The sequence below is a fragment of the Euleptes europaea genome, chromosome 7, assembly GCF_029931775.1.
Source record: "Euleptes europaea isolate rEulEur1 chromosome 7, rEulEur1.hap1, whole genome shotgun sequence".
NCBI classification, from domain to species: Eukaryota; Metazoa; Chordata; class Lepidosauria; order Squamata; family Sphaerodactylidae; genus Euleptes; species Euleptes europaea.
In genome coordinates, this window is record NC_079318.1 from 23,585,330 (window position 1) to 23,611,467 (window position 26,138).

Consider the following 26,138-nt stretch of genomic DNA (forward strand, 5'->3'; position numbering starts at 1 on the left):
ATTTTCTGGCAGGGTATGGGCTTTCGTGAGCCACAGCTCACTTCTTCAGATACCTGTGGTATCTGAAGAAGTGAGCTGTGGCTCACGAAAGCTCATACCCTGCCAGAAAATATTTTTGTTAGTCTTTAAAGTGCTACTGTACTCTTGCTCTTTTCTACTACTGCAGACAGACTAACACGGCTACCCATTGTGAATAATCTTCCATCACACAGAGTGACCTCTTTTTTCATCATAGCATTTAAACTAAGAGAAAGGTTTTAATAGTCGGAAATAGGTTAATTATGGCTTGATATGGTTTGCAACATGCCGGTAAATGATTTTAAGGGGGGGAGTTCTCGTTGTTTTATTTTATGTGTAGCAGTAGATGTTGTTGTGATTTTGAATCAATATGTGTTGTGGGTTGAATTTTAGGGTGTAGTTGGATTGTTAAGGTCTGTGACCACAACATGAATAAATTGATTGATTGATTGATTGATTGAATGATTGATTGATTGACTTTAGAGGTATGACTTAGTGCCTGTCTGTAGTTCAGGCAGAGGCCTGTTATCAACCAAGAGGGCTGACTTTTGGGGGGATGCAGATCGGATTCAGGCCCCACACAACACAAGAGTGGCTATATGCGGTAGAGTTGAATGGGATGTTGTCTCCATTCAGGAGTGGAAGTTATTTTAATACTTGGTGGGATGCCTCAGCATTCCCAAAGCATGGGAACGGTTGTGAAATTTTGGATGGGCATATGGATGGAACATGTAAGATGGCTCAAGAGGGAGAAGAGGTGGAGGGAGGGAGAGTAGTGTCCATTAAATTCTGTGCAGATATTCTTCCATGGACTGGCCTGTGCTGGTGATGGGATGGACGTAGACCTTAGATTTCAATGTATAACAAACCTCTTGGGATATTAATGAAATCAGGTAGAAGTCTGTGTACTTGGGGAACATGTCTCTTGAGTAAATGAGTGCCACTTTAACATAATGGCTTCTCAGAAAAAAGAGCTGCGGTTCTGAGTGCCAGTTATTGAAAATATAATTATGCAAAAATTTTGCAGATTTTGCACTTCCCTCTGCCTACCTGTCTATTCAGAATAGTCTATTAGTACATATTTTTATATCTGCTCATTGCCTTTGTGGTGCATTGCAGCCTATGAATACTAATGTTCTAACTTCAGAATCCTAATGCAAGTTGTTCTTACAAAGGAAAAAAATTCCATGTATTCCCTTCCAATCCTCAGTGCCACCAATGTGGGCTACAGTCCAAAAGAGTAAGTGCTGAGGAGCAATTCATATTGATCTACATGGATGTCGTGATACAGTGAAATGCTGGGAAAACCAGGAGGTCTCAGATGCTTTCCACTGTTCATAGTAGTCAGCCTGGACAAAGAATAGTGTTCAGCCCAAGGCTCTGAGAGTCAGCCTTAGATCAGCTAAAGCGAGACGGGACTATAAAGATTGTTGCTGTGATTCCATAGCAGTGCAGAAGATGTGATATGACACACATTTTAGCTGTATGAGAATTTCAGTTTTCACTTTTTTATATATAAAAAAGAAAGTTTCTAGTCCTGGAGGACTCGAAAGATATGCTTGCCAGTGGGTGTGAGCTATGTGTGGAAAACCTAGGTGCCACAGGGATAGCTGAATAGAATCCCCTTCATAGTGTCTTGCCTCTACCCTCTGTAACTGGTAGACCAGAATACACTATGTGAAATACTAAAAAATGCGAAGTATTAAACAAAATAATATAAACTGTGCACACTGGCATAATTTATACAGGTTGCAAAAATCAGCAGTTCTAATTTATCATTTATTTCATTTATAACCTCCACCTGTCTCTCCAGCGGGGGACCCAAAGTGGTGGACAACATTCTCCCCTTCTCTGTTTTATCCTCACAACACCCCTATGAGGAAGGCTAGGCCAAGGGTGTGTGACTGGCCCAAGGACACCCAGCAACCTTCCATGGCAGAGGGGGGATTGAAAATGGAGTCTCCCAGATTCTAATCCAACACTCTGACCACTACGCTATACTGGCTGTCATGGAAGTAAACATGGAATTTGGATTGCCCAGACACTGGAATTTAATTTTCTTTAGCATAGCTTGAGTATTAGTGAGTATCAACTGTGGTACATACTGTAGGAAACATTTCTGAGTTTGAGAGGGATGACCTAACTATGATTACTCTATTATTGCTAAGCTATCTATCAATCCCTTTTTTATCCCACCCTTTCTTCAAGGAGCTCAAGACAATGTATATGGTTTTCAGTTCTTCTGTTTTACCTTCCCAGCAACTCTGTGAGGTGGCTCAGGCTGGCCCAAGGTCAACCAGTAAGCCCAGTAAGCATCATGGCTGAATGGGAATTTGAACCCAAGTCTCCTGTTCTGAATATTATACTAACCTGGCTCAAACTAACTGAAAGCCATTGTGGTATGGTTAGGGTTGCCAACCTCCAGGTAGTGGCTAGAGATCTCCTGCTATTTCAACTGATCTCCAGCTGATAGAGCCATTGTGGTATGATTAGGGTTGCCAACCTCCAGGTAGTGCTAGAGATCTCCTGCTATTTCAACTGATCTCCAGCTGATAGAGATCAGTTCACCAGGAGAAAATGGCCACTTTGGCAATTGGATTCTATGGTATTGAAGTCCCTCCCCCCCAAACCCTGCCCTCTTCAGGCTCCACCCCTAAAACCTCTCACCAATGGTGAGGAGGGACCTGGCAACCCTAAGTATGATATTTATCAAACCAGGCCCACTGCTGAGGAGGCCATAAACTTGCTCATCACCCTGAGCTCCTCAGAGAAAGCGGAGGGTAAAAATCCAGTATTAATAACAACAGCAAAATTTACAACAATAACACTAATAGTTTTATAAGTAACCACAAAAATAGGCTTTATATTTTTCCTTTTGCTTTCTAGGCCCAACTCGCAAAATGCCACCAGCTGCCAGTGCCATGGACTTCTTCCAACAGTTTGTCCCTGACAATGTGCTAAAGAACATGGTGGTGCAAACCAATATGTATGCCAAGAAGTATCAGGAACGGTTTGGGAGCGATGACACCTGGATGGATGTCACCCTGACGGAAATGAAGGCTTTCCTTGCATATATGATCTCTACGAGCACTCACCACTGTGAGTCTGTCCTCAGCATCTGGAGTAGTGGTTTCTATAGCAACAAGAGCATAGCTCTGATCATGACTCAGCCAAGATTTGAGAAGATTCTCAAGTACTTCCATATTGTGGCCTTCCGTTCCAGTCAGACAACCCACGGCCTCTACAAAATCCAGCCCTTTCTGGACTCCCTGCAACATAGCTTTGACTCTGCTTTTAAGCCTTCCCAAACCCAGGTGAGAGTTAACTACTTGGATGTGGGGGGGGGGGGGAGTTAGCTTTCTCCATATAGGTTGCCAGCTCCGGGTAGGGTAATTTTGGGGTGAAGCCTGGGGAGGGTGGGGCTTGGGGGGAGGTGGCCTCAGCAGGGTGTAGGGTTGCCAGGTCCCTCTTCTCAACCGGCGGGAGATTTTGGGGGCAGAGCCTGAGGAGGGCGGGGTTTGGGGAGGGGAGGTTCTCCAGTGTCATAGCTCATTCCCCCAGCTCATTCTTTTTGGATTATACCATTCGTTGGATATCCTACTTGAACTGGACTTTTCAACCTCACCATAAAGAAAAATTGCATATTTGCATCTATAGCATTGAGAATAGGTGTACACCTGGGTGGTTGACATCGAGAGAATTTTGTATATATGTATCATAGTAGGATAGCATTTGTTGTTGTTGTATAACACTTGTTGTAATTTGTCCTACTCACTAATAATAATTTTGTAATTTTGTACCTTGACTGTGCTGATTTCCAAACCTACTAGGTACAGGCATAGTGATGCTCTTATTTGTTTAAACTACTTGGCAGTTGGCAACCCTAGCAGGGTGTAATGTAGGGTTGCCAACCTCCAGATGGTGGCTGGCGATCTCCTGCTATTACAGCTGATCTCCAGCCAATAGAGATCAGTTCCCCTGGAGAAAATGGCCGCTTTGGCAGTTGGACTCTATGGCATTGAAGTCCCTCCCCTCCCCAAACCCCGCTCTTCTTAGGCTCTGCCCCAAAAACCTCCCGCCGGTGGTGAAGCGGGACCTGGCAACCCTAGTGTAATGCCATGCAGCCATTTTTCCCAGGGGAATTGATCTCTGTAATCTGGAGAGGGTCATAATTCTGGAAGATCTCCAGGCCCCACCTGAAGGTTGGCAACCCTAATGGTTTAAGAGACCATTTTATTCTAGAATAGTAAAACATGCAATTATCCAGCCACCTGAGTAAGAGTTGAACACACTCCCAAACAGTTTGAAGTGTAAAGGTTAAAAGGTTAAATTAAGTCTAGAAACACATCGGAAGCCAGGGAATCTGGATCAAAGTTGGAGTGATATGATCAAAGTGCCTTGTCTCTGTCAATAATTATACAGTCACATTCTGGACCAATTATAGTTTTCAAGGGTAATTCCACATACAGCACATTACAGCAGTCTAGTCTGGATGTCACCAGCCCACATGTGAAATGATAATGGTAGTAATGGACAGACAGTTCAGAGAAAGATTCTCTGATTTCTCTATACCTACTTAATTTGCTAAGCACCGCACTCTTGCCACCAAAAAGCTGAATCATTTTGCCTCCTCAACCTCATTGTAAGCATAGTGGATCACTGAAAGTGAAATCATACTAGAGATCGCAAGAACCCAGCTGGATTTTTATTAGAGCCACTTTAAGCAAAGTTTTGCGCTGTACCACTTATGATGGTGTGCTCTTTTTCGTCCATCCATTTCATAATACAGTATTGGGAAATTGAGATGGGGCCATCAAATTGCATAAATATGTCCTCCTCCACATCATTAAGAATTGGTGAAAATGATATGGACCCTAATAGTCATGTGCTCTAGCCTCTAACCTGATTTTGCCCTTCACTGGGTTTAATCTCATAGACTCAGATCCTAGTCTGCAGAATTTCATGAAAATGTCTTAGATGGGATAAGATGGTTGGCTAATCCCTACTGTATAAATAATAGGGAATCAGTCATCAGAAATGAAAGAACTTGCAGTCGATTCCTATGTAGTTACTCCATTCTGAACCCATTGACTTCAGTGACTTTAGACTGGGGTCATTCTGCATAGGATTGCATTAAATTGCAGGTACAAAAAGAATTCACATGCAAGGGCTAAACATTTGAATTCTTTGATCATGAAGCACCTTAATTTAGCATCTTCCAATTATATTATTATCTTTAAAACGAATTGCTAACTATGTGTTGAAACTGGGAACCACATCATTCAGTACAGCTCTCTTTTTGATAAAAGTATACTTACATATTGCATGAAGCAATGGAATCGAATTTAGGTGTAATCAGCTTTAATCCGTTTATTTCAATGACTTTTGAGTCATATCGAAAATTGTGCTCATCGTACATTAACCCAGTTGTGTGAAGCAAGGCATTATGAAAAATCTGTCTACAAACAATTCTCAGGCGCATGTGTGAATCTTCCCTTAATTGTACTGACAGATCAAGGGCTTAAGGTGCGATCGTACGTTCCATTGTAAATGTTTTTACTGAATTCTGTCTTCCCATTTCCCAAACCTTTTGCTTACAGCATTTTGCCTTTGGATCCCATAAACAATTCGAACGTCCCTTATATAATATTAGAAGTTTTGCTGAACATCTTTAACGAAAGCTAGCTCAGACTGTATGCCCATGTTTGGCTCTCTCTCTGGAAGACTGCTGCAGCTTTTAAACTTGCCTTTGTCTCTTGGCATCCTTCTCTTCCATACAGCTGTATAACCAGCACAGATTAAAGAGTGGCAGATATTGAAATGGCAGCATCTTCTCTGGTCTGATACAGATCCCAAATGAATTATTCAAAGATCTGTAGGGTTGGCACCTTGCTCTCGTGTCAGAATTTTGGTTATTGAATTTATTTTCAGAGACACCGTGGTTAACACAGAGGTGCAAAAATACCAAATAAGGAGGAGAGTGTTAAGGCTATCCATAATATTAGGAAAACTACCACTTGAATAAATATGATTATATATTGAAATGTGTGAATAGTAGGGTGCTCAGCAATACGGGAAAAATGTGGTTTCTTTTTAGTATGAACTTTGTGAAGAAGCTCCCAAAAGTTCACTATGAGAATTATAAAGCAGAATTTCTGTCTTCATTTGTGACTACCTCCTAGCCCAGAAATTGTTCCCAGTATATGCTCTGTTGCTACAGTACTTGCAACTACTAGTCTAGAGCTGTTGAAAAAAAAATTCAGTAAAATTTGGGTTCAGGTTTATTGGCCATTTTTTTGAGAAAACCCGAATGCCGAATTTCCCATACCGGTAAAGGTAGAAATTCTGCTTTAAATTCGGGTTTCCAAAATATCTTGGGCCGTCTCTGTCAGTTAGTAATAACGAGAGATGGTGAAGGGAAAAGAGCATACAATGAAAATGGAACATCCTTCATTGAATTAAACCCTAAGGCTACAATTGTTCAACAATGACACTAGAACAAGCAAGCCCCAGCCAAGTAAAAGTTTTGGTTCATGTTAATGTGATTTGATTAAACCTATATCTGCTTTAACCATGATTAAGGGGAGGAGTGTCAGAGTTTACAGCAAAATGTGTTTATGCGGGTTTATGCCCTCTGTAGGTTGACCCGAGGGGAGAGAAGCTGTTGGTAGAGGGTGGACTGTTAGTAGAGGGTGGACTGTTGGTAGAGGGAGGGAAGCTGTTGGTAGAGGGTGGACACGTCACCGCTCCATTGTGTGCCTTTTGCTTGGTAAATCAGACTCCTGTCCCACACTTAACATGTGACTGAGGCAGACACAGATTTAAACAAATGAGTCTGATTCTCTTATTTATAATTTGTTCTGGAATGCCAAGCTAATGCATTCATTTCCAGGAACATCCCCCCCTCGTTTATATTATTTTTTACTGTTCAGTATTTACTGTTGAAGAACAAAACTGGTGCTCTGAGCCTAACTTCTCTGTTTCTTTGAATATCAAATAGCGTTTGTGCAGATAAGCATATGTGCATTTCTTAATTTTTAGTGGAATCTGGATATTTTTTAAAAATGCTTTCAAATGGTGCTTTAAATCTTTTGTGAGCCATTAAGGCCTCTGTAAATGAACATGTGCCCCAGACCCAGATATAAAAATGTATAGACATGGGAATGCTGGAGTGTAGTTATGTTTTAACAATGTTCACATTTTAGAAGCAAGCACCTGTTTCTGGATTTAAACTCTTCACTATAACAAGCCTGAGGATACCTGCGATACCTTTCTAATCGTGGTGATACAGGAAACTACAGTTTCCCAGGTCTTTAGCTATGAATATAATGAAGTGCAGTAATCAACTTAGAAACTATTCAGATTCTACTATGGGAGAGTTTTTTCATAGACATCAGCGTATTTGAAATTAATTTTGGTTATGACTGAGAAGAAAATAGAAATTTGTTTATACAATATTAAAAACTGGAAGTTGCCTATCTGTAAGCTCTCCCCTTCTCCTAGGGTTGCCAACCTCCAGGTGGTAGTTGGAGATCTCTCGCTATTACAATTGATCTCCAGGTGACAGAGATCAGATCCCCTAAAGAAAATGGCCGCTTTGGAAGGTGGGATCTATGGCATTATATCCCATTGAAGTCCATTCCCTCCCCAAACCCTGCCCTCCTCAGGCTTCGCCCCCAAAATCTCCAGATATTTCCCAACCCGGAGATGGCAACTTACCTTCTCCTCATCCACTTTAGATGAGCTTTAATTTGGCCTTCTTGAACACTATCAGATCGCAACCTGGACAGCCTGGTATTTGACTAGAGAGTGAGGGTGGGGGTTGGCTGCTTCCCTCCTTTCCAGAACTAGCTTGCTAGCATGGAATGTGGGTGCCTTCTGCCATCATTATTTTCTTTCCTAGCCTTTTAATAGTAGTTTAATTATGCCATTGTAATAGGGTTGCCAACCTCCAGGTACTAGCAGGAGATCTCCTGCTATTACAACAGATCTCCAGCCAATAGAGATCTGTTCACCTGGAGAAAATGGCCATTTTGGCAATTGGACTCTATGGCATTGGAGTCCCTCCCCTTCCCAAACCCCACTCTCCTCAGGCTTTGCCCCATACCTCACGCCGGTGGCAAAGAGGGACCTACCAACCCTACATTGCAACATGGGTTAACACTACTCAGTTGTCAAGCAGGGAAGAGCAATTTCAAGCAGAGAAAGGACAGGCAGGTTGAGTTTGCTGAACTTTGGTTCCACGTGCTACTCTTTGCAACTCCTCTATATACCGTATGTGCAGCACTTTCCAGGGAATAACAAGAACCAGGGGCACTACATTTGCTGTTGTTTCCAGCATCTCTCAGTGCAACACTTGTTAATGGTAGTGTTGGGCTGTATCTGCTGGAACTACATTTCAGGATGTAAGGGGAAAGTTTGTGATAGTGAGAGGCCTGATCCATATTAGACCCAATTCTGGACCCAGAATATTTTTCCAAAGGGTGTTTGGCAAAATAATCCATATTATTTCCGGTACATACTGGAAGGATCTACCTATCACTAGTTTCACGTAATGTGACTGGTTCCAACCCCTTGGGATAGACATGGATTACAAATCAAAATTATACCCGAAAAGATTGTATCTCATTTGCTGCTTTGAACTTTTCTCTCCACGGTTAACAGATTGAGGACAATTGTCCGGCTGAATCCTTGTATACACTAGCTGCCATGAAATATGTTTTCCAAAACAGATAACGTGTTACAAATGAGTGATCTTTTGTTTTGAACGTTCCACTATCATGGTATTGGGCAGCTGGTGGAGTGGAATGAATTTGGCAAGAACCAACATGAATATAGCCAAGGACAGATATTCCAGAGGGAACTAAAATTACCAAGGAGGGTGCCCTCTGGAGAGAACAGGCTCATAAGCAAGCTGTTCCTTTTCCCACTTGCAGTCTACAAGTCTATGCATGTTTAAGAAGTATCAGTGAATGCTAACGAATTGGAAAAGTCAAGTTTAAGCAACAGCCTTGCTCTTCTCCACCTATTCCAGAAGACTGTAATGGTTGCTCCCGAGACAGCAGAGGTCTTCTAAGACAAAGGCAGATGTGGGCATAGAATCTGTCTATATACATAGCTACAATGGCTTTTTAATGTTCCTCTAAAGAGCCCTGTGGCGCAGAATGGTAAGCTGCAGTACTGCAGTCCAAGTTCTGCTCACGGCCTGAGTTTGATCCCGATGGAAGTTGGTTTCATGTAGCTGGCTCAAGGTTGACTCAGCCTTCCATCCTTCCGAGGTTGGTAAAATGAGTACCCAGATTGCTGGGGGTAAAGTGTAGATGACTTTACCCCCAGCAATCTGACCACCCCATAAACATAGTCTGCCTAGTAAGTGACGAAATACGACGTCACCCCATGGGTGACCTAGTGCTTGCACAGGGGACTACCTTTACCTTTTTAAAGACATGTGGTCCAAAATTAGTTGGGATTTAGATTACTTATACGGTCTAAATACTACATTTTCTGGGTATTTATTCCAAGCTTGTTTCTTGTACCATCACCCTCATATTTAGGATGGCTTGATCCTCCAAACAGAGGGAGAGATTATTTTATTTTATTTTATCTCATCTGAGTCTTGACTTCCTTGCAAGGAGCCCAGGCCAGCATATATGGAGTAATCCAGTTTTACTAGGGTTGCCAACTCCAGGTTGGGAAATACCTGGAGATTTTGGGGGTGGAACCTGAAGAGGATGGGGTTTGGGGGGAGGGACTTGAATTAGGCATTATACCACAGAGTCCACCTTCCAAAACATTCATTTTCTCCAGATGAACTGATCTCTATTGCCTGGAGATCAGTTGTAATAGCAGGAGATCTCCAGTCACCACCTGGAGGTTGGCAACCCTAAATGTTATCCTTGATAACCCAGTGAGTTCAGCTGAAACGTGCCCAAGGTAATTTGGCAAGCTTCATAGTGAAATATAGGTTAGCAAAGTCTCTTCAATATACCACACTTGCTTTACAGGTATGTAAAGTACTGGCTAATATTACGTAATGTTATTGCAGGTGCTCCATGAACCTCTGATTGATGAAGACCCAATTTTTATTGCCACCTGTACAGAGCGAGAGACACGCAAGAGGAAAAAGCGGAAATTCAGTCTCTGGGTACGGCAGTGCTCATCAACTGGTTTTATTTGCCAGGTAAGACCCAATGACGTGCGATTTGGTCTTTGCCTGGTTACAAGCAGCTGGACCGAGAGTAACCTGAAGTTATACTTTAGGACAATTTCCATGGGATAACCTCTGACTGCAAAGAAAAAGTCCTCAGTCCCAAATTTGTGCGCGCATGATCCCTGCCCAATGGAAACTTTCCCAAGATCTTTAATAAGGAGAGAAATGTTCAATGCATGTGCCCTGCATGAATCATTTTTTTTAAAAAAATTGTTATCTTCTATATAAAGAAAGAGAACAGATAATTCCAAATATAACAGGAAGAGTGTAGACAAACCCAAGCAACATGTAATAGCACATTAAAAGTTCTCCATATGTAGAAGCATTTGTCTCCAATTGTCCATGCCTGTTAAACCTTTGGATCTCAGAAGATAAGCCAGGTTAACCATGCTTAAGTAATTCTTTAATTGGTCTAACCAAGGGGTGTTGAACACATTTGTTACAAGGGCCGGATATGACCTAAATGTCACTTGGTTGGGCCGGGCCATGCCTCGCCAGCCCAGATCGGTACTGGAGGGGGTGGCTGGCTTGTGGGCCAGATAAGAGCTCCCAAGGAGCCGGATGTGGCTCGCGGGTCTTACGTTTGACACCCCTGGTCTAACCATTCCCGTCTGTTGGGAGATGAAGACTTCTTCCAAAGGAGTGTGAAGACCATGTGTGCAGCAGTAAGTGCATACAGTACTAGACCTCCTGTTTTGCCCAGAATTTCCCTGGCGTAGTTCAAGAAGAAAAGTACCATGAGACAGACAATCTGATACCATCTGCCCAATTTTAAAAAACACACAGCTCTATGACATTTCCACCACAAAACACTTTCCTTTCTATCCCTCGAATAGTCTTTCCCAAGCCAGAAAAAGCAAACTGTGGCATGGAGGAATACTGTACCCAAATGGTCACAACACTACCAAAGGCCTCACTCTGTTCTCGGGCTGCAGGGATATTCAGCTGCAGTATGGATGATGACTACAGTTTAGGTGGAAGGGATAGTGGATGGGAGGGTTAGATGCTCCCTGGAGTAGATCATTGCTATTTGTACCACTATAGACAGACTCAGAGAGAGAAATTAGGGGTATGGTTGAACAATGAAAGGAAAAAAAGGGCGCACATTTCTTCTCCATTGCAAGAAGGGAGGTTTGTAGTGAAAATTTGTTTCCCATTATTTTGAGTGAACAAAGGCACCTTTGAGTCCTGATGGCCTGTCCTTAAGTTACCAGGGGTCACCATAGCTTGGCTTCATGCAGTAAAGCTAGGGTTGCCAACCTCCAGGTATTTGGAAAAAAACGAAAGGCTCCGTGCTGTAAGCAAACCAGAAACAGCACGCAAGAACAATATGATATAAATATAAATATATTAAAGTGACAAGTGAAAAGGTGAAATAAGGATGATCCTGTCTTTGAGATCCTTGTGAGGAACCAGTCTGGTGTGTTATGAAATGATACCTATTAGGTGCCTTCTATTTCCTCTTTTTTTTATTGCATAGCTGATGAAGCCCATAGCAAAATGTGGTCACATGATCTAGACAACACATCCTATCAATGAAGCTATGGATTAATTCTTGATGTTTGTTCCCAAGCCTTCTGTCTACTTCTTCCTGCAAAAGAGAAATACAAGATTATATAGAACAAGCATTTTCAAGATCTGTGATCTGAATACTTACCTTTGAACTTGTTATATCATATCAGTTTCTGACGATTGTTTGAATTGTCTGGGAATTTTTTGTTGTATATATTTGTGCATTTTGTTATTTGTATTTTTGCTTATTTCACCTTTTCACTTGTCACTTTAATATATTTATATCATATTGTTCTTGCGTGCTGTTTCTGGTTTGCCTAACCTCCAGGTATCGGCTGAAGATCTCCCGCTATTACAACTGCTCTCCAGCCGAAAGAGGTCAGTTCCCCTGGAGAAAATGGTCGCTTTGGCCATTGGACTCTAAGACACTGAAGTCCTTCCCCTCCCCAAACCCCGCCCTCCTCAGGGTCCGCCCTGAAAACCTCCTGCTGGTGGTAAAGAGGGACCTGGAAACCCTAAATAATGCTCAGCTAATGCTGGAACCCTTGGAATCACACGGGAAAGACAATTGGTGCAATTACTTTCCATGCCAGAGTTACTCCTCTCCCACCAGTATGGGAAATACCATTCAACCAGCTCCTTCCACATGATCTTGAGGCTCTTTCAGGGGATGTGAAGAAGCCACACTATGACAGTTCTTTGCCACTTAGATAATATGATAATTTGTTCTTTGCCTGAGAAGACAACCCTCTGCTTGTATGGACTGGTAAACAGAAAAGTCCAAAGATCATAAAGCAAAACTGTTATGAATGTAGACATGCTGGAAAGATTCCACATATCCTGGACTCAAAATAGTGTTTATTCTCTACCCTCAGTCCATCTCTATTAACATACATCTTCAAGCTGTCAGAATCAATGAAAATGGATGACAGTCAGCACATCCCAGGATCAAGCTCAAGAGTTTGCGTAAAATAATGAAATTGACACTTGTGCTTGACTCTGCATCCAAATAGCTTCCAAAATAATCTCGAGAGTCTTTGATGTCCGTATACTTTTTTGACAGCTCTGCCTTCCGATTGTAAAAGGTCAGGTGAGAAAGGATTTAAAGAAGTTGTGAAAATGAACACTTCCAAGTGTGAAGCCACCAATCTCATGGGTTGCAAGAACAGATGTGAAGTTTCCCCCCCAGTGATTACAGACTTAAATACTTCACTCAGCCTTATACTGAGACTTTCCCAGTGCCTTTATAAAAAGGCCACGTAGAAGTCAACCAGTTATTTGGAAGATGCCTGCTGCTCCATGGAGAAGGAAAACAGTAATTTACTCCATGTACCAAAAATAGACTTTAGCTGATTCTAAATGATTGAACACATGAACACGTGAAGCTGCCTTATACTGAATCAGACCCTTGGTCCATCAAAGTCAGTATTGTCTACTCAGACCGGCAGCGGCTCTCCAGGGTCTCAGGTAGAGGTCTTTCACATCACCTAATTGCCTAGTCCCTAGTTTCAAGGGCAGCCCCCTTCCCCCCTGCATTGCAGTCATCTTACCTTGATGCACACTAATCTAATCTGGATGTGATTAGAGCAGGGATAACTGTTCCTTTTACAGATCTTTTTTCCCAAGGAAGGACCACAGCTTATGTTGCATCTGAAGGAGCCAAAGCATGCTGTAAACAAGATGTGAGACTGCATCTGCAGACATAAATCTAATTGCCCCTCCCTCAGTTAGTTTTGTTCCTTTAGGAGGAATGCAACCTTAAACAGAACAGGATGACTTCACAACCCTTGATTAGCTATATTATTGAGCAATAACCCCTCAGCCTTGTCTAGACTGAGCTTCAGTTTGTTGGTTCTCATCCAAACATCACTGCCTCCAGATACTTGTTCAAGTTATTCACCGCCTCATCTGACTCAGCTAAAACAGAGAGATCAAGTTGAATGACATCACTATTGTATATTGATGAAATGTCACTCCCAGTTTCTGGGCAAGCTCTTCAAGTGGCTTTTTTTTTAAGGACAAGAAGGAACCATGTAGGACTTCACAGGATAAAAGGTGGGCAGCTGCCATCCAGCAGCACTTTCTGGTACTTATAAAGGCCCAGAACCACAGGAGTACATGTCAATTCACCCTCCATATTGAGCCTGGCCTCTGATGTTGCCCTAAATATCCTGATGGACAGGGCTGGGGGAGATTAATCTCTCGGCCCCTTCATTTACTCAGTGATGCACAGAAGATAATCCTTTTCATCCAGGATTAAATTCTGGATGACAGATGTTCTTCCATAGGCTGACCTTGCATTCCGGAACTGCACTTTCAGAGCTGGTAGTAACATGGCTAACAGGGCATTGCTGGTTGAGAGCAGGACAGACATAAGGGAGGAACACTATTAGGCTGATCCCACCCCAACCATTACCTGACCTGTCTCCTCCCATCATCATATCTCCCCTTGCCAGTAACTGAGCAAACTGTGCACTGCCCCCTCCTACATATCTCTTAATCCCAACCACACACAGAAATCTATCTGCTCTTCCCCCCTCCCCATAAAACAGGAAGACTGTCTCTTACTTGGGACTCATACCCAGAACCAGTAAACACATGAGTAAATACCACCACTAGAAGGCAAAACCAGAGGGAGGGCATGGCCTCTATACATAGGGTTGCCAACCTCCAGGTACTAGCTGGAGATCTCCTGCTATCACAACTGATCTCCAGCCGATAGAGATCAGTTCACCTGGAGAAAATGGCCGCTTTGGCAATTGGACTCTATGGCAGAGTAAAGCCAAAGCATGGCTGCAAGCCTTTAAAAATTGCCTAAAATTTATATTCGCAACAGTGAAGGACTGCCTTATCTATGAACTGAAACAAGATCACTTCAGCATCTGTTGGATGCAAGAAATCGACAAAAAATTACAACTTTTGGGTTTGTCTAAGGATACCCTACTAAATATGGGGAAAAGGAAATCTATACTAACTATTAAGAGATGCATAAAAAAATTAGACCACTATAGTTCCACAATGCATGCCCGGAGAGTATGTTCAACTCAGTTCTTTGGCATTCCTCCCCCTTTGCGAACTCCACTACACTTTTACAACCTGACAGTCCCTTCCTTCCGAAGAGCCTTTATGCTCGCCTGTTTAAATTCAGGGAGTCGCTGTGGCTCAGTGGGAGAGTGCATTCTTTCCCCGGTTCAGTGCTTGGCATCTTTAGTGAAAGGCTGTTAGGTAGCAGGCGCTGGGAAGGATCTACAGCTCCTTGTAGAGTTCCTGCTAGCCAGTGTAGATGAAGCTAGAACTACCAATGGTCTGATCTGGTGCAAAGTATCATCACATATTCACTTTATGGTTTGATTATGGGTAGCTTCTTGAGTCTTGCCAACAGTGTTTCTGGAAGTGCAATTGCTTTGCTCTAAAATGGCATGGGGCCCATACTTTGGAGCTGGAGTTGCCCCCTTTTCCTTTGCTATCTCCCCTTCCTCTCTTCCCCATGAGCTGTCTTACACAAAGTCCATTTACATTCTACATAAACCTGAGCCTGTTCTAGAGATTCATTGCTGCTCACTGAAAATGTCAGAACCAAACAAAATTGGCAAGGCACTCCATTAAAATGGGGATGACTTTGACTGTCCTCACGTCATGAATAAACGTATTTGTTCCTAATGAAGCCCTAATTGATTTACTAGCTGTGCTAGACAGAGGAAAACATGAGCCTGGGGTGAATGTGCTTTTCAAGGGCAGAGTTGAAAGAGGCTTATTCATCTGTCCCTTTTCTGATTATCAGAGGACTTGGTTGCCAAATATACTGATTTTTGGTATGGAGTAGGGTCGTGCAAAAAAGAAAATTGGTAAATTTCGGGTTTATTGGGCCCAATTTTTTTCGGTAAACCCAGGTTAAGCCCAATACCCATACAGGTAAAGGGTTATTTCATCTTTATTTCCGGGTTTTCCCAAAAAATTCAGGTCCATTATAGTCTATGGCAATTTTTTTGAAGCTCCCGTGGGGGCATTTTTGAAGATAGAGTCATGAAAATGCAGCATAGCTGCAAGGGACTCTCCTTAGATGGACACCGAAGTTTGGTGAACATTGGGACAGGGCGTCCAATTTTATGGGCCCGCAAAGGGGTCACTCCCATCCTCCAGGCATTTGAAAGCCAAGCTGTCCATCGGTTTTCAGGTTCAGAAGTTCAGCATTGCTGAGGACTGATGGAAAGAGACGATTTGCAGGCTGGTGCCTCAAAGTCTGGGGGCATGATGTCCATGCAAATTAGCTTCCAAAAGGAGGAAAAATGGCTTAAATGCAAGAAAAATAAGACACAGAAAACACTTCTTTTGGTGGCAAATGATATCCTATGAACAGTCCTTTATTATGGTCATCAAAAATCTGATTTAAAGAGATGGTCACGGTGTGGGGAAATGAAGTTTCTACTTGGGGTGACCTTCAGTTTGAGAGCAGTTTTTTTAGGGGGGTGATATTGGAGCCAGCCAAGTTATGACCAAGGCAGCTCTTGTAAAGGAGATTGCTCATCCGTGCGGGGAAAATTGCTGCATAGATGCTCTGTTGCCACCGAGAAATGCCTCTGCGTTCGAAGTGGAAAGCTTCACAGAGAACCGCTGCCACAAGGAAGCAGCTTGTGTTGTATTATAATTAAGTAATATTTTTATTTAATGTTTTATTGTTGTTTGTGTACATGCTTAAGTATGTCCTGTGAACTGCCTTGAGCTCTCCTTATTGGAGAAAGGCAGTTCCTATTTCTAGACCTCCATGGATTCGTCTGATTCCTTTTCAGCGCCATCTGAGCTAGAGGCCTTTACTGCAGCTTCTGGCAGCAAAGTCCATAAATTATGAATTTTGTGAAAAGTACTTTCTTATGTCAGTCTTGAGTCTGCTTCCGATCCAGTTCACTGGGCATGAATTTTAGGGGAGTAGCAGTGTTACTGCAACCAAGTGGAGGCACCTTAATCACTATGGAGTTTTGCTGTGGCAAAAGCTGTGGTGAGCCAGAGCCCATCTCCTCAGATGGACGACGTTGCCTCTGACGACATGGACTCTGGCTCATGAAAGCTTATGCAGGAGAAAAAACTGGAAGCCTTGCAGATGCCACAAGACTCTTTGTCGTTTTGTTTGAACTTTGGTATTATAGAGAAGAGAGGAAAAGTCCTCTCTCTGCTTTCTGCACACCCTGCGTGGTTGTATAAACTCTTATATTTTCCCGGAACCGTTTTTTTTTTTCCTGAGCAGAAAAGCTCCAAATCATTAGCCTTTCCTCATAGCAAAAGTGCTCCAACCTCCTGCTAATATTGCTTGCCCATTTCTGCCCCCTTTCTAGCTCTAGGATATCCTTTTTTTGAGAAGGAGGATGGAGCAAGCGGAACTGTAATCAGTGTTCCAAATGAGGCTGCGCCCAAAATGTAGGAAAAGGTATTCTGATGCTTGACCATTTTATTCTCAGTTCCTTTTCTAACAATCCCTTGCATGGAATTTCCCTTTTTAAATCTTGCACCCCTAAGTGGTTGTCCGGTGCCGAAGGGATATTAGGAGGCAGTCTTAAACGAGATCCACCCTTCTAAGCCTGCTGAATTGACTTAGGAAGGTCGGACCTTGTTTAGGATTGCACTGTCGGTGACAGACAAAATACAAAGGAAGGAAAAGCTCTTCATTTATCTGTGGCCTGCGTTTCCTGCAGCCATAGTAGAGAATGGCAACAGTTACAAACAAGCCCTTTCACATTTTGAGCAGAGGGCCAAACTGGATGTGCTTGTTTAAAAAAAAAAAAAAAGTTAACGTTTTTTAAATGTTTTAAAAAGTTAAAATTCAGGTTCCCTATACCCACACAGCGCCTGTAGAGAATGACTTTTAAACTGACGGAGAAGGTGTCTGGGCTCAGGTTGCCAACCTCCAGGTGGTTAGTCAAAACATATGTAGTCACTATGGCTAAAAAATTACTATTAAGAATACAAAAAAACCAACAACACAATGTGTTGTTGGTTTTTTTGTATTCTTAATAGTAATTTTTTAGCCATAGTGACTACATATATTTTGACTAACTTCCTATACTGTGGTCCAAGTGCAATATTGTTGTAACCTCCAGGTGGTGGCGGGAGATCTCCTGCTATTGCAACTGATCTCCAGGAGACAGAGATCAGTGCCCCTGGAGAAAATGGCTGCTTTGGTAATAGGACTCTACGGCACTGAAGTCCCCTCTCCAAACCCCGCCCTCCTCGGGCTACACCCTCAAAATCTCCAGGCATTTCCCAACCCAGAGCTGGCAACCCTACTCAGAATGCTGCCACGGGGAAAGAAAGGTTCCTGCTCCCCCCCACCCCCGGGTTGCCAGGGGCCTGCCCCAAAGCACTGTTAGTTGCAGTGGGAGAAAAATATTTCAAAATGGCCATTGGGCCAACGGTGTGATGTCACTTCCCGGGAAGATATCACGCCTCTCTAGGAATCACCAGAAACTCAGTGGTTTTGCCATTGCCAATGGCGAGCCCCCTTGTCTCCTGCTGCTTGTCAGATCATGCCTGACAACTTTCCTTCCCCTGAAGCTGTTTTCCTGTACAGAAGCAGCACTAGGGGAAATTATTTCCCTATTTTTGCTGCCCCGTGTCTGTGTATTTGGAACAAAGAAAAAAAAAACGGAAATAACTCACCCCCAGCACTATTTCAGTGCGGGGAATTTTTTTTGGGGGGGGGAGGCAGAGCCTTCCTGCCCCTGCTGTGGCGTTCCAAGCCCCAACAGCTCTCTTCTGTTTTTTTTTATTATTATTATTGTCCATAATTTTTTTTTGTTATTTTCACAATTTTTTACTGTTGGGTAACTTTTCAGCAAAAGCTCTCTTCTGTTTTTTTAAACGTCGTTCCCCGCAGCTGCTGTGCGGCTGAGTGGATCCCGAGATGGGTCTGTAGAACTCAGGCAAGCACATCTAGTTGCACCCTCCGTAGTTGTTTCGGCAGATCTAACCATTTGTGACAACAGACCAGGTCAAAATGCACTTTCCCCCCCCCAAAAAAAAACCCCAATGTGTTTTGAATAGGATTACTGTTCAATTTCTATGGGACTGAATTTCTTATAACGCTTCCCGCAGAAAGTTATTTTTAAAGGATGAATAGGCCATAATGCTGATCAAGTATTCTCTCTTGACGTTTGCTAAACTGGTCTCCAGGTAGGGCCACAGGATCGCCATAGGCCTCTCTACGCACATTAACTTATTCTGCTGCTGTTCTTTCTGCTTGATTGTTAAGATTTATGTCCACCTGAAAGAAGGAAGCGGTGCTGAAGGCCTGGAGGCTTTGAAGAACAAAACCCAGCTCCACAGCATGGTGGCCAAGAGTCTTTGTAAGAACATTGCAGGGAAAAACTACATCGTCTTCACTGGCCCCAGCATTACTAGCCTGAACCTCTTCGAAGAGTTTGAAAAGCAAGGTTTGTGATGGCCTTCGTGTTGATAGCACAAAGAGGCCCGTGGCCTCAAGCCCAAGAAAGCTTTTGCACTATAAAACTGTTAGTCTTCAAAGTGCCTCAGAGCTAGGGTTGCCAGGCCCCTCTTTGCTACTGGCGGGTGATTTTTGGGGCAAAGCCTGAAGAGGGTGGCGTTTGGGGAGGGGAGGGACTTCAATGTCATAGAGTCCAATTGCCAAAGAGGCCATTTTCTCCAGGGGAACTGATCTCTACCGGCTGGAGATCAGTTGTAATAGCAGGAGATCTCCAGCCACCACCTGGAGGATGGCAACCTTAGGTAGTGGTTAAGAGCTGCGGACTCTAATCTGGAGAACCGGGTTTGATTCTTCACTCTTCCTCATGAGCGACGGACTCTAATCTGGTGAGCCGGGTTGGTTTCCCCACTCCTACACATGCCGCCTGCTGGGTGACTTTGAGCTAGTCACAGTTCTCTCCAAACTCTGTCAGCCCCACCTACCTCACAAGGTGTCTGTTGTGGGGAGAGGAAAGGAAGGCAACTGTAAGCTGCTTTGAGACTCCTTAAAGGTAGAGAAAAGCAGGGTATAAAAACCAACTCTTCTTCTTATTCTATTTTTGATGTAGCAGAGAGATATAGAACTATGAATGAGATCATGCCTCTCACCAACCTCTGGTAGGGCAGGGTTAGCATCTCCTGCTCCTGGCCTTCGACTAGCTTCCACCCCATCTTGTATAATAAATAGGACATCAGAGCCCCTTCATAGCAGATAGGAAAGACAGGCAGACAAACTGATGCTATGGGGAGTCCCTGCTACCTTTTCTCCTACAAGCCAGTGGACTTGTAGAGACACACTTAAGGCCACTTAACTGCAAATTTAACAGCTAATGACAATGCTCTGGTTGTGTGACATGTGAGGCAGTAACTCACACAATATCCTAGTAGACAAATAAGCATCTGATTGTAATGTATGAATCAGCTCTTTAAATGACAGTCGGAGCTGCATGTGTTCGGCAACGTTTCAGAATATTTCTGTGTTAAAATCGGTTTGCCTCCTGAATCAAGCCGGCATCTTGTGGTGTCTGTTGCAGATTTATTTAGCACAGTTAGCTTCAGATCAATGAAACAGATCCTCAGTTGGCAACTTAAATGAGACTTCAGTATAGATGAAATAATAATAATAAAAGTTTCTAGTAACTAAGCACACTCAACAGTGTAAACAGTGGGACCAAAAGGCCATTAAATGAGAGTGGCACAGTCTGTCTCAAAGATTACAAGCCCCAGCCTTGTACTTGATGGGACCTCCTTCTGAGTAAACGCGGGTAGGGTTGAACTGCTGCAAAGCCTCTGTCTATTTCTACCTGTCTCTGCCTCTTCCCTCCATCTCCAGCTCTCTGGCTGATGTATGCCTGATTTATGTAAAGGTTTCACAGCCTCAGGAGCAATACGATATCAGATGGGACCTGCGATCCAGATTTAATAAGATAGATCAAAGCTATTGATCCAGATGGATTTAATTTTCATTACATGTTACCATGGCAACGGTGTGTTCCAAGGGCACACTTAGTTTTGTTTTGTTTTTAATCCTGGTGATGTATATGTGCTAAGCTATGATAGAGTTAACACTCACTGTTTTCCATGATGAATCTGGGATGCCTCGTTATTTTTTACACAGGAAAGGTAGCTTATATATGACTGCCATTATTCCATGTAAGATATTCTTCCTTTTACATGCTCTGTGTCTGAACGAAAGAAAAGATCTTGTTTAGTTTAGTTTAAAAATAAAGCCCTGGCTAGTGGGAACTTACTCTATTGCAGAGAATTGAATTTTGGAAGGAGGTCTTGGGATGTATGGTTTTTTAATAGTAGTATTACTGGCAATTCACCCGATCCAGAAGATATCATGCAGCTATGTTTGCCAGCTCTGGCTTGGGAAATTGCTGGAAATTTGGGGGCAGTGGCTGGGGAGAGTAGAGTTTGGGGAGGATGTGATGCCATAGGAGCTTAGTGAGGATGTGATGCCATAGAGGCAGCTCTCCCAAGCTGCCGTTTCCTCCAGGGTACCTGATCTCCACAGTCTGGAGATCAGTTATAATGGCAGGAGAAATCCAGGCCCCTAACCTAGAGGTTAGATACCCTACATGCAGCTAGGGTTGCCAGGTCCCTCTTCGCCACTGGCGGGAGAGTTTTGGAGCAGAGCCTGAGGAGGGCAGGGTTTGGGGAGGGGAGGGACTACAATGCCATAGAGTCCAACTGCCAAAGTGGCCATTTTCTCCAGGTGACCAGATCTCTATCAGCTGGGGATCAGTTGTAATGGCAGATCTCCAGCTAGTACCTGGAGGTTGGCAACCCTACATGCAGCCCAATCCTCAGTGTGTTCACTTGGAACACTCACTTAGTCCAATGGAGCTTACTCCCAAGTAACTGCATAGCCTTATTTCTATTGAAACAATGGGATAATTGTGCTCAATCCATACTTTTTTGCCCCGATCTGTAATAACGTTCTAACAAAATTTAGCTAATATAATACCATTTTTAATTCAAAAAGATGCAGGAGTCTTTTGGGCACCTTAAAGACCAAAAACAATTGAGATGTGAGATAAAAAGCTGTTTTAGGTTAGGTGGCTGACGGTTAGCAAAGAAGGGCCTGCCACCCAAGTCCTACAAAAAGGGAAATACTGTGATCTAATTACAGCTTGCCAACCTCCCAGGGGTGCCTGGAGTTCTCCTAGAATTACAATTGATCTCCAGAATGAAGAGATCAGTTTCCCTGGAGAAATGGCAGCTTTGGAGGGTTGACTCTCTGGCATCATATCCCTGCTGAGCTCCTTCCCTTTCCAAACTTTGCCCTCGCCAGAAACCACACCAAAATCTCCATAAATTTCCCAAGACAGAGTTGGCAATCTTACCTGTCACAATATCGAGGGTTCCCTCCTCCCCTACTTTTATATCTTTCACCTAGTTCTCTTAAACACCAGGAGTCTGGGGTTTGGGTGTACACCTGAGGATAAGCTGGAGCCTTTGGGGTTTCTTGTTCCTCCTCCCGTTTCTCTCCCTCACAGTTCTACCATTCAGAATTGGCAGAACTTGGTCAGAGTAAAGCAAAGCAGCTGGCTAACGTGGGTGAGCTTCTACCGAGTCCATTCGCACTCAAAGATCATGAATAAAATGAATTTTTAATAACTACACGGATTACTGGGAACAATAAGTAGGTCGAGAGCTACTGGCAGAATCCTAAGAAAAGAATCAAAAGGTACATTGCTAGCCCATCGTACTCTTATTATAAGAAGACACACAATGTTCCTGTCCAAGGAATGGGTTCAAGTCGACCTCTTTGGCACAGGCTGACAGGGTCTGTCTATGATCAGAGTCTTGACATAGAACTAACAGGCTAACAGTTATATAAATTCTCCATCACGCTGGGGAGTTTCCATTCCAGTCCAATCGTAATTCAGGAGTTCACGCAAGTTTCCCTCCAAGCCTGCTTTTGACCAATCAGGGAAAATAAAACTGATCCATCTTGGCTCCTTTCACAGCTTGACCAAATGGCGGGATGAACCTAGGACTTATAGATGACCATACACCTGTCTTTCCCCTTCCTGGGATTAAACACTAAGACTTTGGTTGCCAATCTCCACAAATGTTTTATGTTATTCTGAAAAGACACTTTTAAGAGCACCTTTCCCCATCTCTGCAGATGTTATGTGTTATTCTAAGAACACATTTTATCTTCTTGGAACACCTGCTACATAAAATGACAGCCTAGTGGGAGCCCACTCATCGTATCTACATAAGTGGGGTGTAATTCCCTAATGTTTATGCCAGAATAAATTTGTGTTATATTGTTTATATTTTGTTTTTGCTGCCACAGGCTAGCACAGTTACCCCTTTGAACTGTATTCAGTGGTTTCCCAATTGTCCCCCCAAGGTTATTTCTTTTCCTTGTTTTGTAGGTTAATCCATGACATACACGACAACACTGGGAAGTGAGATATAACAGTTCCAAACAAATAAACATATTATTCTAGGCGTGTTGAACACATGAATACATGAAGCTGCCTTATATTGAATCAGATCCCTGGTCAGTACTGTCTACTTAGACTAGCTGTGGCTCTCCAGGGTCTGAGGCAGAGGTATTTCACATCATCTACTTGCCTAGTCCCTTTAACTGGAGATGCCAGGAATTGAACCTGGGACCTTCGGCATGCCAAGCAGATGCTCTACCACTGAGCTACAGCCCTTCCCCATGATATGACACAAGGATGATTTCCTTTTAAAAAAACCAAAGGTCATTGGCCAGTGACTGGGGCAGCTTTTTCCATCCTGATTTGTTAGCGGAGGATATAGCTCTTTTCCTCTCTTAAATCGCAACATACCTTGCTAACAGAAATGTATTATCATCTTTGTGTAGAGATTTATTGTTGCGGGCTGCTAAGTGCGAGAAAAAGTGACTGCACTGGTTTGCCTCCATCTATGCTCAGCAACCCAGATGTGCCTCAGTCTCGAGGGCAGTACAAGATCAAGATGAAAGGAAACATGTCCCTGATCTGCTGGTACAATAAAGGGTATTTTCGGTTTTTGGCCAATGCTTATTCCCCAGTTCAACAAGGTGAGTTGTCTGTGCTATTTATGTGACGTATTTTGTGGGAGAAAACAGGGAAGAAGCACAGTATGTACAACTAAAGAAGTATGATCATGCTACAGACAGTTTTTCTCATTGATTTTAAGGGGAGAGTTAAACGCTTGATTTAATTCCTCCCTTTGAAATCAATGGGCTTAAAACTGAGTTGGCTTGTACATGTAGGTATCTTATTTGTAAGCTGAGATGGCATCTACCTGATGCAGATATCAGCATTCAAGCACATTCATTGGCTCGCCCTACATTAAAAAGTAACACCTATCTAGAATCTCTGTGCAGTTATCATAAGATCTAGGTTGCAAGTATTTAGCTACCATGTTAGCATCCTCAGCACACAAAATGGCATGCAACCAGTCCTAGTTTATTTGGAAGTCAGTCCCACCATCTTCAGTGCGTGTAGGATTGCAGCTATAATATCAAAGACAAGTCCCTGTCCTGAGAAGTTCATAATCTGGATTTATAGCATCCATCCAGCCATTTGCAATGGAGGGCCCTCAGGCCCTTGAGGCAGCTTTTCCACCATCACACTGCTCACTTTTGGGGATCAAAACTTGCCTCTAAGCAGGGGAAGCTTTCCAAACGTTTGGTGGTGTCTTTCATTCTAGGTCACCAATGACAACTATGTGTGGGTAAGTGGATTAGTAAAAAAGATGTGTTAGCTAGTGGTGTTGGAGGAGAGTGTTATGGATACCGTGGACTGCTAAAAAAACAAATCAGTGGGTTATAGATCAAATCAAGCCTGAACTAACCCTAGAAGCTAAAATGACTAAACTGCAACTATCATATTTTGGTCATGCCATGAGACGACAAGAGTCACTGGAAAAGACAGTCATGCTAGGAAAAGTTGAGGGCAGCAGGAAAAGAGGAAGACCCAACAAGAGATGGATTGACTCAATAAAGGAAGCCACGGCCTTCAGTTTGCAAGATCTGAGCAAGGCTGTCAAAGATAGGACATTTTGGAGGACTTTCATTCATAGGGTCGCCATGAGTCGGAAGCGACTTGACAACACTTAACACACACACAGCTAGTAACTGTTGTGGTTCCGTTGCAGTAGAGTTGTGAAATCCAAATCTTTGTTCCTATAATAAATCCAAAAGTAGTTGCTGCTTGACCTCTTCTTTCTGAGGTTTCTCTGAATGCTTGAAAACTATCCCCTCCCTTCCCATTCATATTTATCTCTCCAAATGAAATTATCATGACAGGGGTAACAAATATCATGACACTAATGGGTAGGTTTATGTCCAAGGGATTGGTGTGTGAAAGCACAGTATACCCATGCAGTATTCTGGTTAGAGTGTCAGACTAAGATCCAGGAGACCCAAGTTCAAACCCCCACTTGGCAATGAAGCCCAATGAGTGCTGCAGCCAGTCATTCTCTTACCGCCTAGGACTGTTGTTAGGAGTAGGGTTGTGCCCCCCAAAATGGTAAATTTTGGGTTCCGGTTTATTGGGCCTGGTTTTTTCCGGTAACCCTAGAATAAGCCGAATACCCATACCAGTAAAGGCGTATTTCTGCTTTATTTCCGGGTTTACCGAAAAATTTGGGCCCATTATAGTCTATAGGGATTTTTTTTAAAGCTCCTGTGGGGGCATTTTTGGAGAGTCCCCAAATTTGCAGTGACTAAGAGACTCTCCTTAGATGGTCACTGAAGTTTGGTGAACTTTGGGACAGGGGGTCCAATTTTATGGGCTCGCAAAGGGGTCACCCCCATCCTCCAGGCATTTGTGAGTCGAGCTGTCCATCAGTTTTCAGGTTCAGAAGTTCAGCATTGCCGAGACTGGCGGAAAGAGCCGATTGACAAGCTGGTGCCTCAAAGTCTGGGGGCTGTATTCATATCTGGGGCACATAGCACAATGTCCTTGCAAATTAGCTTCCAAACTGAGGGAAAAAGCTTAAATGCAAGAAAAATAAGGCACAGAAAACATTTCTTTTAGTGGCAAATGACATCCTGTGAACAGTTCTTTATTATAGTCATAAAAATCTGATTTCAAGAGATAGTTACGGTGTGGGGAAATGAGGCCTCTACTCGGGGTGACCTTCAGTTTGACAGCAGGTTTTTAGTAAGGGGTGGTGATATTGGAGCCAGCCGAAGTCTCGACCATGGGGGCTGTCTGAAGGAGACTGCTCATCCTCATGGGTAAGGGAGTCTCCTTCGGAAGCCTGGTGGTGTGAGCAGCTGTTGAAGCCAGTTCTTTTTAGTTGGAGGATATATCCCTCTGGATGGGACTTGGTGAGTCCCATCTTTTAAAAAACCCTCATGCTTGATCCAGATCAACCCACTGAATGGTTGGCTCCAATGACATGACTCTGACCTCAAAACCAGTATAAAAAAAAAAGACAGAAA

General features: G+C 43.2%; 1 protein-coding gene across 1 annotated transcript in view; it reads left to right on the top strand.

Moving 5' to 3' along the window:
- Positions 1–26,138, top strand: part of PGBD5 (piggyBac transposable element derived 5) — a 100,623-nt gene that overhangs the window by 69,615 nt on the left and 4,870 nt on the right. The window contains exons 4-7 of the mRNA XM_056853324.1: positions 2,905–3,332; positions 10,064–10,198; positions 18,981–19,161; positions 23,565–23,762. Coding sequence (XP_056709302.1) covers positions 2,905–3,332; positions 10,064–10,198; positions 18,981–19,161; positions 23,565–23,762 — 942 coding nt within the window. The remainder of the gene's footprint in view (positions 1–2,904; positions 3,333–10,063; positions 10,199–18,980; positions 19,162–23,564; positions 23,763–26,138) is intronic.